Genomic DNA, 17317 nt, shown 5'->3' on the forward strand with positions numbered 1-17317 from the left:
TGTCGTATAAGGAAAAATAACCTTGTCTCATTAAAGTCAAGTATCCAGATATTCGTTTATGCTAACTAGAAGCAAGAAAATTCGCTCAGAATTACGTTAAATATGGCGAAACAAACTCGTATTAGCCATCAACTGATTTCAAACCAAAACATTGGCCGCTCCGCAGAATACTGGCTTAGATTTGCCGTAGCATTTTATAATACAATAATATGAGAATACATGCAATATTATTGGATACAGTGAAGTAATGTATAACTTTTTAAAGGATTTATGGAAAAGATGCATAATTAATAAAATAACACCACGCATTTTTCGGAACAGTGGCGGACAAGAACGAACATGAAAAAACATCCTCTAACAACATGGAGGGTAGTTACAAAAGCTGCCTTAATTTGTATCATATTTATGTACAAAAATAAAAATACCCTATATGTAAAATATTTTCATACACATTTTAAACTTAAAAGCATGAACATTTATAAAATTTACACATCGATCGCTGAATTAGCACTCGTTTAAACTCGATATTTTCGGAAGAGCGGCAGGCGGCGGCTTACAAGAACAAACATGAAAAAACATCGTATTGGATAATGTGAAGGGCAGTTTCAAAAGCTGCTTTTGTATCATATTTCTGCGCAGAAATAAAAATACTCTATACGTAATACATTTTGATACACATTTAAAACATAAAAGCATGAACATTTATAAAATCAACACATCGATCGCTAAATTTGCAATTTTTTAACTCGATATTTTCAGAAGTGTCAGGCGGCGGCTCACAAGAAAGAACATGAAAAAACATCCTCTTTGATAATATGAAGGGCAGTTTCAAAAGCTGCCTTTGTATCATATTTCTGTGCAGAAATAAAAATACCCTATACGTAATAAATTTTCATACACATTTTAACCCTTAAACGCCGAAAAGCGGTAAAATAAAAATTGTCTCCCGTATGCCGGAGGTGTTTCAGAGTGAGCGCGGAAGTGGAAAAAATATTTTTTTCAAAAAATCACAGCGCGCTTAGTTTTCAAGATTAAGAGTTCATTTTTGGCTCCTTTTTTTGTCATTGGTTGATGTTTAGTATGCAACCATCAGAAATGAAAAAAATTATCATTATCATATATAAATAATGCGATATATGATAGCGCAAAAATGAAATTTCATATATAATTGTATTCAAATCGCGCTGTGCGCAAAACGGTTAAAGGTAACAAGTTACTTTTTTTTCGTTGTAATGTACACTAAATTGCGATCATTTTGGTATATAACACATTGTAAAACGATAAAAGCAACACAGAGAAAGTATTATCACAAAATAATGCATGACTTTGTAACGCGTGGACGTAAACAATATTTTTTTCAAAAAATTCACCATAAATCCTAAATCATTGTCCTAGAGACTTCCAATTCTTTCAAAATGAGACAAATTGATGAATATTACTATAATGTAAGAGTATTAGCTTACAATTGCAGTTTTCGACCATATCTGAAGAGTTAAAGTGACCGAATGTCGAATTTTTTTATATATTTTATTTAATATGCAATTATTTCGGAAATTAGAAAAGCTACAACCTTTAAATATTTTTTGTTTTATCTACATGAAAATTGCACATTTTTCATATATAAAACTCTATGAAATGCCCTAATATGAAACGGAGCAAATATTCCGAGAAGGGACGTACGCATTTCGGAGATTTGTGGCGGAGAATCCAAGCGGTGGAGGGAAAGGAAAAAAGTTTTTTTTTTTTTTTTTTTTAATTCACCATAAATCTAAAATATTGTGCTAGAGACTTCGAATCTGTTTCAAGATGAAAGATAAATGACTGAATATTACTAGAATGTAAGAGTTTTAGCTTTACAATTTACGTTTTCGACATTTCGGTAGAGTCAAAGTTGACCCGTCCCGAAACGTGGTTTTTTTTTTTTCTATTTCAGGCGGTCCCCGGGTTACGACGGTTTTTTCCGGCTTAACGAGGTTCCGAGGTTACGACGCTTTTCTTAAATATTCAATGGAAAAAATCCGTCCTGGGTTACGACGCTTGTTCGAGGTTACGACGGGGAACTGCGTTCCGACCTTCGAAGGTCCGTTAAACGACGCTTTTAAAAAATCATACTATGATAAAAAAATCCTTTATAGTTTAGCACAGTATATTAATAAAAATAAGTTTCTGGTTAGATTACAACAAAATTTTTGAGGTTATGTTATGATGATTTTCGACACTTTTTATATGTCGTATTTTTCTATGATTTTTAGTGACGCTCATATGCGGAAACTAGTTTCCAAGAGCGAATGAATACATACTAGCTTGCGGTGCGCAAAGTTTTTCATATAAAACAGTCCAAAAGCACAAACATGAAACAAAAAAATCAATTGCTTGTTTCCAGTAATAATAACAAAACGAAGTTTCTGGTTAGATTACAACGACGAGAGAGAGAGAGAGAGAGAGATGGATAGGAGAGAGAGGAGAGAGAGAGGAGAGAGAGAGAGAGAGAGAGGTGTCATCCGACGCTCCGAGTTAAGGACAGAGAAGTGTTCGTTTCGTTAAACCGCCTCTGACTCATGCCAGTAAATGTTTTTTTGTGATACTAAAAATATAAGCCTATTTTAAAGATACGTTTTACTTTAAATTAGTCTATATGATACGTAAATAGTAATCAACTGTTCTTGTAGCCCTCAAGATTTGGCAAAATCGAAAGTAAGTATCCAAAGAGAGATTATCCAGTTACACTGGAACCTTGACATATGAATTTAATTTGTCCGTTTACCCATCGTCGTATAAAATCAAAAACGTTGTATCTCCAAGCATTTTTTGCCCATTTAAAAATAATGTACGTAATATGTATTAATCCGTTCTAGCGGTATGAAACCACACCTAAACACAGCTAAATTACATATAATAATACACAATTTATACACAAATAAACGAAATTAATAACACACATAATGATTTAAAATAACAGCAAATGTGATAAATGATAATAAATGTTAATAAAATCAATTAAAAAAAAAGAAAGGATTTTACTTAACACAACGAAAGATGACGTGAGGCCAGCAGGGGGAGGAGGTTAGGGAAGGGTGGCAGGAACGATTTGTTCTCTTTTTTTATTACGTATGTACACTAATAACTACATAATAAACACAATGAAAATAACATTGCTAAACTAATTTTTATTTTTTTTTATTTTAATCAGTTTGTGTAGTTTTAGAAATAATGGTGATGCCTTTGGAAGTTTATTGCTTTGCTATAAAATTTTCAGGTTTTTTGCGCTTCCATCGAAATCATTTTCTGGGTTTTTTCTTATCACCTGCTTTGTCTTTAGCTTTGAGACCCCATGGTTAATAATAAAATAGACAAAATAACACGAAAAATAGCGCAAATACAACGAACTAAACAACGACGTGTTAACATGCAGCACCAACAAACAAACAGACTGAACGCCATTTATCGGTTTCGCCCTATACAACTAACACTCATCGCAAAATCGTCTCAAATATTTCGTTGTATATCAAAGCTTATATTTTCGCAAAATTTTCTGTGTATCTCAAAAACATTCGTATATTAGGGCAATCATGTCAAAGTTCCAGTGTAATTTGATCAGAGCGAAGAGAGAGAGAGAGAGAGAGAGAGAGAGAGAGAGAGAGAGAGAGAGAGAGAGAGAGAGAGAGGAGAGAGAGAGAGAGACAGAGAGAGACGCCTTTGCAACAATGGTCACCGTTCTCGGGGATTGACGTAACATTTATTTGTTTATTTCTGAACAGATAGGACAGAGAAGTGTTCGTTTCATAAACGGCCTCTGACTCTAGCAGGAAATGTTTTGTTGATACTAATATATAAGCCTATTAAAGATACGTTTACTTTAATTAGTCTATATGATACGTAAATAGTAATCAGCTGTTCTTGTAGCCCTCAAGATTTTGCAAAATCACTCAGGTTGTACATAAAACTTCAAGAATGTAGTGTCACCAGAGGATTAAACAATAGTTTTTACTTCAAGAACCAGCATTCTTTTTATGAAAATAACTCCAGGTTGTACATAAAACTACAGGAAACACATGTAGTGTAACAAGGATTAAAAGTAAGGTTTTTTATAACTTTTTATTAGTTTAGAAGAACATATTTCCAAGCGTCGTTCCGCTTACGACGATTTTCGGCTTACGAACGCGTCTCAAGAACGGAACCCCCGTCGTAAACCCAGGGACTGCTGTATTGTGATTTATATGCAAATATTTCGAAAATGAGAAAAGCTACAACTTCAATTATTTTTGGTTGATTCTACATAAAATTGCGCACATTTTCAATATATAAAACTTTAGTAACGGCTAATTTATAATGGTGCAAACATTACACAATCGCACGTATGATTTTTTTCGGAAGAGTTACCATAATCGAATATTGTGCTAGAGACTTCCAATTTGTTGCAAAAATGAAGGTAATGATTGAATATTGCTAGGAACATAAGTGTTTTAGCTTACAATTGCGTTTTACAAACCATTTCGGGTAGAGTCAAAGTTGACCGAGGTTGAAATTTGGCACTAATCGTATTTATATGAAAAATATCTCAAAAACTGATAAAAGCTATAATCATGAGTATTTTGTTGTTTGTATCTACATAAAAAATGCGCACATTTTTTATCTATATACTCCAGGTAACGGCTAATTTTAAAATGGTGCAAACATTACCACAATCGCATGTACGTGTATGATTTTTTTTCGGAAGAGTTTACCGCGCGGACGTAACGAAAAAAGTTTTTTTGATAAATTCACCATAAATCAAAATATTGTGCTAGAGACTTCCAAGACGTTGCAAAATTAAGGTAAATGATTGAATATTACTAAAATATAAGAGTTTTAGCTTACAATTACGTTTTTCGACCATTTAGGTAGAGTCAAAGTTGACCGAAGGTTGAAATTTTGGCACTTATCGTTATTTATATGAAAATATCTCAAAACTGATAAAAGCTACAATCATGAGTATTTTTTAGTTGTATTCTACATAAAAATGCGCACATTTTCATACATAATACTCCATGTAATGGTTTATTCAAAATGGTACAAAAATTATGTCAAAGTGACGAAATAATTTCCGAGATGTGTCACAGATACTTTTATTGCGTAAGAAAGAAAATTCGCGCTTGCGCGCCTGCGTAACGATTGTAAACAAAACAACACCTTGATTTGTGAACTCCCAGCATCCCCCAAGGCGCGTGATTCAAGAGTTTTCGGCTGGTAGGCCTAAAAGTATTTTTCTGCGAATTTTAAAAAAAAACTTTTGTATGCCGAGCTAAAATACGTCCAGTCGGCACCCGAGAGACAAAAATGTCGACGTAAAATATGTCCAGTCGGCGTTTAAGGGTTAAACATAAAAGCATGAACATTTATAAATCGACACATCCATAGCTAAATTTGCACTTATGTAACTCGATATTTTTGACATAGAACAGCGTCAGAGGCATATATTTTACCTTAATACCTATGTACTCACTCTCCATAAAATTTGTTAATATCATTTGCGCTGTTGACCAAAAATTGTGCCGTAAAAGTACCTAAAAATGCCTTGTTTTTTCAGTTAATATTTTTGACGACAGCTGTAAAACCGATTCGCTGCTAAGCAATTGCACCATTAACTGCGGGCCGCGTGTACTATACTTGCCGATCTTTTATCCATAGCAAGTAAGGATATAGTAATGTAAAAATATAACAGTCCTATGCTCCTTAACATAATATATAACATAACTACAGTAATTTTTTACTATCATACGATGGCTGAAATGCAAGTAAAAAGGCTGTTGTTATCGGATTCGGTTGTTCATAGCTGTTTCTGGCTGTATGCGTTTTCAAAACAAGTATATTATTATTAACGATACTTTTGGCATTCTCTTTTACTTTTTTAAACTTAACTAAAAGATGGGATAGATAAAGAGATGGAGGAAAAAGGGTTAGGTCTCATAAATCTAACTCGCATGGTACGTGAGATACATGATAAAATAATTTTTTAAGGGTGAAAATTTGGGGGTCGCGTCTTACATGAGTATATATGTATACGGCAATAAGTCATGCTGAAGATTTCTGGTGGTTCATTACTTCTTTAATAGAAGAGTTTGGGAAAGATTTAAAAGCTCCAGTGTCTATTCTCAGTCCCTCATTATGAACTGGATCTAAACTTTTCAAATTGTACCAGAGGCTGTCTGTATATCCGACATACATCGCCTAGAACAGACATAATGTCAAGGGTGGTCTGTCAGGTCCCCAACTACTTCTATTTGAAAGCACCTGGCCAAACTCACTTTATTGACACCTAACTCCTGTAGTTGTAATAATACAGGGCTACGAAGATATCATCAATCATTATTAACTTAACACCATGACACCTCAATTCCCACACTATACAATCACCATCAAGTCAGTTAACCCTCTTACGCCGATTGGACGTATTAAACGTCGAGTCAAAATGTCTCCCGTATGCCGATTGGACGTATCATACGTCGGCTCAAAAAAGTTTTTTTAAAAATTCGCGGAAAAATACTTATAGGCCTACCAGCCGAAAACTTTTGTATCTCGCGCCTTGGGGGATGCTGGGAGTTTCACGGATCAGGCGTTGTTTTGTTTACAATTCACTACGCAGGCGCGCAAGCGCGAATTCTTTCTTATCACACTAAAAAGTATCGTGACATCTCGAAATGGAAAATTTATTTCGTCACTTTTAATAATTTTTGCACATTTTAAATTATCTTTACATGAAGTATTATATATGAAAATGTGCGTAATTCATGTAAAATACAACAAAAAATACTCATGATTGTAGCTTTTATAATTTTTTGAAATATTTCATATAAATAACAATAAGTGCAAAAATTTCAACCTTCAGTCAACTTTTAACTCTACAGAAATGGTAGAGAAACGCAATGTAAGCTAAAATTCTATATTATAGTAATATTCAATCATTTGCCTTCATTTTGCAACAAATTGGACGTCTCTACCACAATTATTTCGATTTTATGGTGAATTTAGAAAAACTTTTTTCTTTCTTACGTTCATGCGATAACTCTTCCAATAAATTTTTTCGTGCGATTGTCATAATGTTTGCACCCTTTTAAATTTGCCGTACATAAAGTTTTTATATATGAAATTTGGGGGGGGGTGTGCAATTTAATGCACAATACAACAAAAAACAACCCCATGGTTGTAGCTTTATCAGTTTCGAAATATTTTTCATATAAAAATAACCGTTAAGTGCAAAAATTTCAACTTATTCGGTCACTTTGACTCTACCGAAATGGTCGAAAAAACCGCAATTGTAAGGCTAAAACTATTATATTCTAGTAATATCAATCATTTACCTCATTTTGCAACGTCTAGGAAGTCTCTAGCACAATATTTTGATTATGGTGAAATTTATGAAAAAAAAAAAAAAAAAAAAAACATTTTTTCCTTACGTTCGCGCGGTAACTCTTCCGAAAAAATCAGAATTTTTTTAATTTTTTGTGCGATTGTCGAAATGTTTTGGAACTCCATTTAAAATTAGCGGTTACATTAAAGTTTTATATATGAAAAAGTGCACAATTTCATGTAGAATACAACTAAAAATGATTGAAGGTTGTAGCTTTCTCTTTTTGCGAAATATTTTGCATATAAATCACGATAAATAAGAAAAAAAAAACCACGTTCGGGCAAATTTGACGGGACCGAAATAGTTGAAAAACGCAATGTAAGCTAAAACTCTTACGGCCTAGTAATATTCCGTCATTTTTCCTCCCTTCATTTTGAAACAAATTTGAAGTCTCTAAAACAATATTGTGATTTATGGTGAATTTTTGAAAAATATATTTACCTTCACTTACGCGCGCGATTCGCGGCCGCAAGTTCGAAATACGTACATCGCATTATCCTAATATTTGCTCCTTTTCATATTAGCCTTTTTATAGAGATTCATATATCAAAATGTGCGCAAATTCATGAAAAATACAATAAAAAATAATTGAAGGTTGTAGCTTTTTCCATCTCCGAAATATGTGCATATAAAGAAATATATATATAAAAATTTTGACATTCGGTCAAATTTAACTCGTCCGAAATGGTCGAAATCTGCAATTCTAATCTAAAACTCTTACAGTATCGTAATATTCAATCATTTGTCTTAATTTTGAAACAAATTGGAAGTCTCAAGAACAATACTTAGAATTACGGTGAATTTTTTGAAAACTAACATTATTTTTTTTAGGTCCGCACATTACGAATTCGTACATCATTTGTGATAATATTTCCGGTGTTGGCTTTTATTGTTCACTATGTATTATATATCAAAAGAATTGCAATTTAGTGTACAATACAACGGAAAAAAAAGTAACTCGTTAGCTTTGACCGTTTTTTGCACAGCGTGATTTGAATACAATTATCTATGAATTTTTTTTTTTTTTTCGCTACCATATATCGCATTATTTACATATGATAATGATATTATTTTTATTATTTTTCATTTCTGATGATTGCATACTAAACTTCAGGCAATGGAAAAAAAAAATGAGCCAATAAAAATGAACTCCTTATCTTCAAAACTAAGCGCGCTGTGATTTTTTGAAAAAATTATTTTTTCCGCTTCCGCGCTCACTCCAAACCGGCGCCGGCATACAGGAGAGATTTTGATTTTTAGGGCTTCGGCGTAAGAGGGTTAACCTACACAGTACTGTATGCTACTTACTGTTCTTTGTTATTTGCACAGCAGTATGAAATAATAGTAGTTAGCCATGCTTTCATATCCTCTTGATCCTGAGCTTCAACTACCCATTCATTCCCACTATCAGCCTGTAAAGAAATTTTATTATTAGCAAAAGATTCCAATCAAATTTTATCACTTCCAGCAACACCTTTAGAACTACAATGAACCAGCTTGAGAAGAGCTGTTATTAAGCTCAGAGGTATGGATAATTTTTTCATACTATTCCTTTATAATAATAGAACTACAATGGTATTTTTTCATCCTATTATAAAAACAACTTTGTAGTCGTTAGGTCCTGGGCTAACTGCAATAATAATATGACATCAATGAGCTTGAATAAGGGATTTTGACAAAGGAAAAATCTATTTCTGGGGGAAGACCTGTGTCGCCCGGTGAAATGTTCCTGTAGCACACATTTCTAGGTATAAATAGATGGTAAAATATACCAGAGAAAAAAGCCATATGGAATGCTGGAGTTACTACCCCCAGCTCGCTCACCCCTATAGGGTGTCGGTATAGCACAAGGGCGAGTGGAAGCCACTACCACATATACTTTGCCAATTAGAAGTCTCCTCTCAAAATCCCTTAAAGAGGTGCCGTTACAACGTCTACCTTCCGCTCACTATTACTACTACCTCTGCCCGAAACCTTCATTCCTGGAATACACACCCAAGCTTGGGCCAGCTAAAGGGCGGGGGACAAGGAGAAGAGAGGGATGGGTTCACCGGGCGACACAGGTCTTCCCCCAGAAATAGATTTTTCCTTTGTCAAAATCCCTTTTCTGGGTTCGACCTGTGTCGGCCGGTGAAATAGTAACAGACAATTGGCCATACAAGCTTGGTAAACCACAAATTTTTATAAATATATAAGGAAAATAAAAATTTTCTTAAAATTATGTTTTAATAACCAATGTAAGAATAGCAAGTTACAAATGGTAAAAAGTGCCAAATATGACCAAATCCATACTATCCTGGTAAAAACAACAGGTAATGAACACAAAAACAAATAATATGAACTACTATGTACATGTCCAGGAGTGGGTTGATGAGCAATCCAGACCAGAACAAGGCAGAAAGGCAGGGATTACAAGCGAGGCAGGTAGGTGAGAGTGAGTATCAAAAGAACAAATAATAGCTAAATAATGGAATACAAATATAGAGTTACAAAACTAGGCCATATCAGGGGAGACAATGCTCCCTGCAGCCACTGCCGAATATTTAAGGGCCTCTAAATTCTTCAGATAGTGGCGTTTAAATAATGTTGGGGATTTCCAACCCGTATATCTTTTAAGATCCTCGAAGTTCATATTATAAAAATAATTAACTGAGGTAGCCACTGCCCGGATATCTTGGCCATGAGGGACTGAATCCGGATTGGCTTGTTTAATAAAATAAAAGAATTTGTTGTCTGATTCCCTTCAAGGAAATGGTTCCACCTTTCTCTCTAATAAAGAGGACCTGAAGACCTTTCAGAAGTTCTGCCCAGATAAGATTTTAATGTAACGATAGGACATAATGATGGGTCCTGTGGGAGAGGTACAATCTTCCATGGAGACCACCTGTTTGTGGGTCTTCATTCTTTGCTAGGAATTTCCGATCTGGGGAGAGCAGAACTTCTCCTGACGGGAGGAAATCAATATGATTTGTTCTCTAGAGAGAGACAACAATTCAGATATTCTGGTGCCTGAGGCCAGACTCATTAAAAATAATTAAAAATAATGTTTTCCTGAGAAGGGTTATATATGAGTATGATTCATTATCAGTAACTGAAGCCAACCTGAGTACATCGTTTAAAAACCAGGAGACCGTGTGAGGATGGTCCACCAGTCTCACATGAGCACATGCTCGAGGGATCGACGAGAAGTACAAATCTGTCAAATCAATATTAAAGCCAAACTGAAATATCTTCCTCAAGGCAGATTTAGTCGTAGTAATGGTAATAGCGGCTAGGCCTTTTTCGAACAGAGTTCTAAAAAATGAAATCGCCAGATTCGTAGTCATCATCTGGACAACTGATTCTTTTAGAAAGATGGCTAACTTCCTTACTGCTGAATCATACTGCCTGAGTGTGTATTCTCTTTTGTCTGACTCCACGAACAGGATGTTTAGTGGGTCAATACTAGCATCCTTCTGTGCTGCAAACTTCATGAAGTCCATAAAGTTAGGGCATTCAGAATTCTTGAGGAAGCTGACACAGTCCGAGTTTGTACTATTTGAGTCAGTTTTGAGTTGGGAATCCATCTGGGATGGAGATTCAACTCTAGTAGAAGAGGAAACCAATTGCTCTCCGCCCAGATGGGTGCTACCAATGCTACCTGTCCTCTGAAAGATCTGAGTTTGTGCAGAACTTTCATCAAGAGGTTCATTGGCGGAAATAGGTAAATCTTCTACCAATTGTTCCAGTCTATGGACATCGCATCTGTGGTGTGAGCTAGAGGATCCAAATTGGGAGCCACATAACACGGAAGTTTGTGATTGGACTCCGTGGCGAAGAGGTCTACCTGAAGGCCCGGGATTTGTTGGCAAATCCAATGGAATGATTTTGTGTCGAAGGACCACTCCGACTCCAGCGGAGTTGTTCTGGATAGTGAGTCTGCAATGACATTCCGTACTCCTGCCAGATGAGTAGCTGACAGGTGCCAATGATTTTTCGTTGCCAACGAAAATATCACAATCATTACATGATTTACTTTGCTTGACTTGGAGCCCCCTCTGTTTATGCAATGAACTATCACTGTGCTGTCCGAGACTAGTCTTACATGAATGTTCTTGACTGGAGCTAGTCGTTTCAAGGTCAGAAAAATGGCCATTGTCTCTAGGACGTTGATGTGGAACTGGCGGAATGTTTTCGACCACGTTCCTTGAACCTTCTTGTACTGGGAGTAGGCCCCCCAACCGCTCAGAGAGGCGTCCGTGTGGACTATCAGAGATGGTGGGGAAATTGTAGTGGTACTGATTTGGAGAGACTCCAGACTTCCGTCCATGGACGGAGTCTTTTCTTTAATATCGGCGGAATCAAGGAGATTTTGTCTCTGAACTTGTTGGCTCTTTTCCGCCAAACCTGATTCATATCCTTCAGTCTAGCTTTCAACAGAACATCTGTTATTGAGGCAAACTGAAGAGAACCTAAAATTCTCTCTTGGGTACGACGAGAAGCCCGTTTGTTCTAGAGGAATTGTCTCATAGCTTTCGCTATCTCTCTACACTTCTTTGGCGGGAGAGATAGTTTGTGTGTGGTTAGGTCCCATTGAATTCCCAACCATTGAAAGCAAGACGCCGGAATGAGACAGGACTTTTCCTTGTTTATCTGGAAACCCAGGCATTCTAGGAATTCTATTACTTTGGCTGTTGCCTTGCGACATTCCTCGTCATTGGTTGCCCAAATGAGCCAGTCGTTTAGGTAAGCTACTAACATTACCCCCGGAGCTTTAAGTTCTTGAACTACTGTCTCTCCTAGTTTGTTGAATATTCTGGGCGCTATGTTGAACCCGAATGGCATGACTCTGAATGAGTAAGCTTGTTTTCCCAGTTTGAAGCCTAGGTATGGAGAGAAGTTTCTTGCTAACGGTACATGATACTAAGCGTCTGTAAGATCAATAGAGGTGGTGACGACCCCACGGGGAAGTAAGGTCCGCACCTGCGAGACGGCCAGCATGCAGAACTTGTCGCATTGAATGTATGAGTTGAGACGGGACAGGTCCAGAATCACTCTTCGTTTGTCAGAGTCCTTCTTTGGTACACTGAACAGCCGTCCTTGAAATTTCAGGTGACTGACTTTCTTTACTGCCTTCTTTTGAAGAAGGTCTTTGGCATAGTCTAGAAGGTCTGTCGTTGGATTCTGGAGAAAACTGACTGGTGGAGGAGGCTCTTTCTTCCATTTCCACCACAGACCTTTCGATACAATACTGTGGGCCCACGAACTGAAGGTCCAATGGTCCCGGGAGAGGTACAGTCTCCTGCCAACCTGCGGAGCCTCATTGACTGGTTGAGGTCTTGCTTCCTCTGCCTCCTCAGAAGCCTCTGCCTCTAGAGCCAGCTCTCTGTCGGAAGGCACCTCTGGCTCTGCTACTCCTTGCGTGTCTATTAAAGCCTCGAAATGCCCCTTGTGATTCAAAGGAGGCGCTGAAAGCTGGGGAAGTTACAAGGTCGGCCGAACTCGAAGGCTGTTGAGTCGGTTGACTCTGCAGCAGAACAAACTGTTGTTGTGGCTGTGCCTTAGATGTCAAAGGCTTGTTGATCTGGGAGACAGGAACTGCCTGCACTACTGTCTGAGACTGAGAGGTCTGGAAAGGCTGATACTTCCTAGGCCTCTTCCTACCTTTGGATTGTGGTCTGGGGTCTCAAACTTCCTTTTGAAGGGAAGTCCCCAACAGACACGAAGGTTCTGGTTAGCTCTAGCCGCCTCGCTGAGGACGCTGTTAACCATGTCCTCAGGAAAGAGGTTGGCACCCCAGATTGACGCCTTTATGATCTTGTTCGGCTCATGCCTGATGGAAGCATTAGCAAAGACATGCTTCCTGCAGGCTCGTCTAGCCACTATAAAATCATACAGGTCCGATTGAAAGGTCTGTAATAGTGACTTTGTCAGGACCCAGAATAGAGGCTCATCTGCAAAGACCGTAGCTGTCAACTCTGCAGTGGTGACTGAGTTAATTGACCTGGTCAGACTGCATCTTGCTTCGAATTCCGCCTTAACCATGGGGTCCGGAATTCTAGGCAAACGTTCACTGAATTGTGTGGAGGCACACTCCGGGTCGAGTTTGCCCACCGTGAACGTAGCTGGAGCGCCGCCAGCCCAACACTCTAGGTCTCCGGGAAAGAGCAAAGAGGTAGCCTCCGTCTCTTTTAGCTGAGGCATAGGTTTTTCCTCCATTCCGGCTTGCAGTGTCAATTCTGCAATCTTTGACGTGCAAGGAGTCGGAACGTCATCCGGCGCAACAAACATGGTATAGCAACCTATGTGGGGTGTCAACTTGGTGTTGATACACTCCCATTCCGTGAGGGTGCGGACCCCTGCCGACTGAGCCTGATCCCTAGGGTAGATAACCGTCTCTTTCGGGACCTTGTCTACCCTGACCAATGCTTTCTCGGCTAGTCTAGCGTAGCCCGAGAAGGGGAATTGTAGGCCTGGCGGGAAGAACTCATAGTCCTCCACGGGTCGGGTTACGCAACCTTCAATTGTAAGCTTGCCCTCTGAAAACGGGGCATGCAGAGCCAACCGCCACGGGTTGCTATTCTCAAATGGCGGAACCTTGGACGCGTCCGGCACAGCAAAGGACTGCGGTGTGTTTCCAGAGGGGAGGAATCTGGTCACCAATTCCTCCTGGGCCTGTAACCTCTGAGTCAGAGACATGATGGACTAGCCCGATGTCTCTAGACCTGAGGCGAGTTGAGTGGACATTGATTCGAGTCTCAAGTCCACTACTTCGCCTCATCTTCCGCATGAGAAGATTAGCGAAAGCCTCTTGGTCGAAGCCAGACTCTGCTGGTCTGACTTTGGAAGACTTAGCTCTCGACCCCTTGGGTGGGGGAGTAGCTTTAGCCGAGGAAGTCGAAGGCTTGGGAGCCGATGACAACCTGGCGGAGTCTGCCGGAGAAGGCTTGGCTGGTTTACCCGCCTTCGGCAGGGACTTCGTCTTCAAGGTTTTTACCTTGGGGATTACCGAGCCCGACCTATTCCAAGTGGAAGTGGACTTCACAGGGAAGCCCTGAAAGGAAGGAGGAGAAGAAGGAGGAGTTGGACTGAAAGGAAGACTAGTCCCACGACAACCTGCCTCACTTACCTCCCTACCTACATCCTGTTCCTCGGTGGCCATAGGCTCTCGGTGCAGGCTGATGGCCGCCACCTCCTCCGTCACATCACACAAGCCCAATGAGGCGAGTATGCTACCTACCGACTCATCTGTTACAATCCTAACTAGGTCGTAACACACCATGCAGGTTTCCGGGTGCCAGACCGCGTGTCCCTCCAAGTGGATGGCGCAGTTGGCATGAGACAAACAGACCTCATGCCCATACGGCTTGTACAGGACGGCCAGACAACCCGTCTCCTGGCATCGGACCATCTGTAAGTTGGAAAGATAAATGAGTATCGTCAGATAATGCTACCGGAGTTAATTCCGGCAGTATGAGTACACTTCAACTAGATACTTAACCAGCTAAAGGCAATATCGAGTATAATCTTCAACTTACTTGTTATTAAAAAGCTCTGGATGTCTCCGCCTGCTCCGGAATCCATACTTGGGTATCGTCAAAGCTATAACCAGCGGAGAGGGCCTGATACGAGCAGAACAGGGAAATAAGGCAAAACCTAAGCCTGAGTCTGATCGCACCGGAGTAGAGTAGCGAAACCTAACCAATTGTAGGCACATTCTCCGAGCCCAGTTCTGCCCCCACCGGAGTGGGGAGCAGCGATAACCTAGAAGATGGAAAACAGAGCGGCGGGAACAACAGTACGTAGAACTCTGGTGTATACCTTCTGGCGCATGTGATGGTAGACCACACTTCGCCGGAATAAATACAGGCCCGGAGACATACCAACAGAGGTTACATAAAAAATTTTCTTAACATTAATCTCTGAATGTCTCCGCCTACTTCGGAATCCATAATCTCGTTATCACAATAGCTAGAACCGGTGGGGTTGGGCTGATACGAGCAGAACAGGGAAAGTAGGTAAAACCTAGGCCTGAGTCTGATCGCACCAGAGAAGAGAAGCAGTTCCAAGTCAATTAGAAATGCAGCTCTAAGCCCAGTTCTGCCCCCACTGGAGTGGGGAAGCAGCGATAACATAGAGGAGTACGGAAAACAGCGGCGGAACAGTGGTACGTACAATCCGGCATATAGCCTACTGGCAGGTGTGATCAGAGACCCCACCTCGCCAGAAAACACACAGCCCCGGAGACATACCAATAGAGATTACATAATCTACTAATCACCCAATATCCTCCAACTAATCCCCTGGGCCTAGCTCTATGCTCTAGCTGTCGTTCATCGGTAGGATTACTTGGGCAGTGAGCTAACTAGGCAGCGTCGGAACGAGTCCGGGACAGGGGTGGGGAGTGTCTGGAGGAGAGTGGACGAGTCGTGTCGCCTGGCTACAGCAACCGATCGGTGAAAACCACCTCTCGGGAGCCGTAAACTAGCCTACCGCTAAAGGGGGCAGAAGCCAGTAGGCCAATTGACACCCTAAAGGGGGCAGAAGACGGTAGGCCAATTGACACCCTAAAGGGGGCAGAAGACGGTAGGCCAATTGACACCCTAAAGGGGGCAGAAGACGGTAGGCCAATTGACACCCTAAAGGGGGCAATGGCCCAGGCTACACTCAACAAAGACAATTCATAAATTAATTGATGAGGACTTACTGGAAGAACTGCAAAAAGGGTGGGGGGGGAAGGGGGAGAGAGAGGAACACATCAAGCTAAGATCCCAGTCTAACTCTCCGAGATCAGTACAGATCCCGTCAGGTAGGCTAGTATGGCCCCAAAAAGGACGTCATGAAGAGGACGGATAGAACCTAACTCAACCCTCCAAAATCGAATCTTCCGATCTGGTCAGGTACGATAGGTCTAGGCCCTACAAGCATGACAAGAGAGAGACTCTGTGTCCTGGACCACCCTCCAAGCAAACATAACTGCCTGGTCGGGTGGCGGTAAAAGGAGCCACAAGGGTGGAGGGATATACAAGACCGCCTGGCCTACCCTCCAAAACCTAGCCTAGGTCTGGTCGGCTAGGCCAGGGAAGGACATCGCGAAGAACTTCCAACCTCATCAAAGTAATACAATTATTTGAGTAGTTTATCACAAAAGTGCATATAATCAAGTGCATTACTGACTATAATCGAAAACTACACTAGAAATATACATGCATGAGTACCGCGAAAGAAAGAGGAATCTTCCTCTCCAACAATAACTGGCGTACTGCTAGGCTAGCCTAGAATGCCAAAAAACACAATACTCGCGCATAATGTATGAAGCATATAACCGTACGCACGAAGGGGAACCAACACGCTCCTGAGGGGCTGAGGATAATGAAAAAGTCCCCCAAAAGGCTAATAACGTAAGATAATCGTGAAAAAGAAGGCCTCAGAATATGTCAGGAGCAAGATGGGCCCTATAATAGGCTAATAACGTAAGGATAAAACCCCTAAAAATAAGGCTCCAGAAATCGACAGGAGCGAGAATAATGAAAAAGAATACGAAAACAGTAGCCTAAATAGTGAAGTGCTAAATGGTGGACAAAATACATCACGATATAAAAACTGAAATAATCACGCATGCCGCCAGTCATGCACCCAAAATGGCAGATCGAAAGAGCATCATACCCGGCTCATGAGGACAAAAGGACTTAAAATAAGGGCCAAAATTGGATGCATCGTGCCCCATCGAGATTCAAAAACGATAAATGGAATACTCAACTTAGATGAAGAAGCTTGGAGATCTTGAGAAGATATGCTTCGCCAAAAAACACTTCCTGGGAACAGTGAAAAATGGCGCATGCAGACACGAGAAGTGCTATTTCAGGAATGAAGATTTCGGGCAGAGGTAGTAGTAGTAGTAGCGAGCGGAAGGTAGATGTTGTAACGGCACCTCTCTAGAGAGGGATTTTG

The 17317-nt window shown here is 39.9% G+C and overlaps 1 protein-coding gene across 1 annotated transcript in view; it reads right to left on the bottom strand.

Annotated features, from left to right (window-relative positions):
- The window catches only part of LOC135220871 (SH2B adapter protein 1-like), a gene marked incomplete in the record, with an annotated part of 324700 nt that overhangs the window by 189246 nt on the left and 118137 nt on the right, over positions 1-17317 (bottom strand). Inside the window, 1 exon segment of the mRNA XM_064258463.1 lies at positions 8696-8799. Coding sequence (XP_064114533.1) covers positions 8696-8799 — 104 coding nt within the window.

This window comes from Macrobrachium nipponense, chromosome 2, assembly GCF_015104395.2.
Source record: "Macrobrachium nipponense isolate FS-2020 chromosome 2, ASM1510439v2, whole genome shotgun sequence".
NCBI classification, from domain to species: domain Eukaryota; kingdom Metazoa; phylum Arthropoda; class Malacostraca; order Decapoda; family Palaemonidae; genus Macrobrachium; species Macrobrachium nipponense.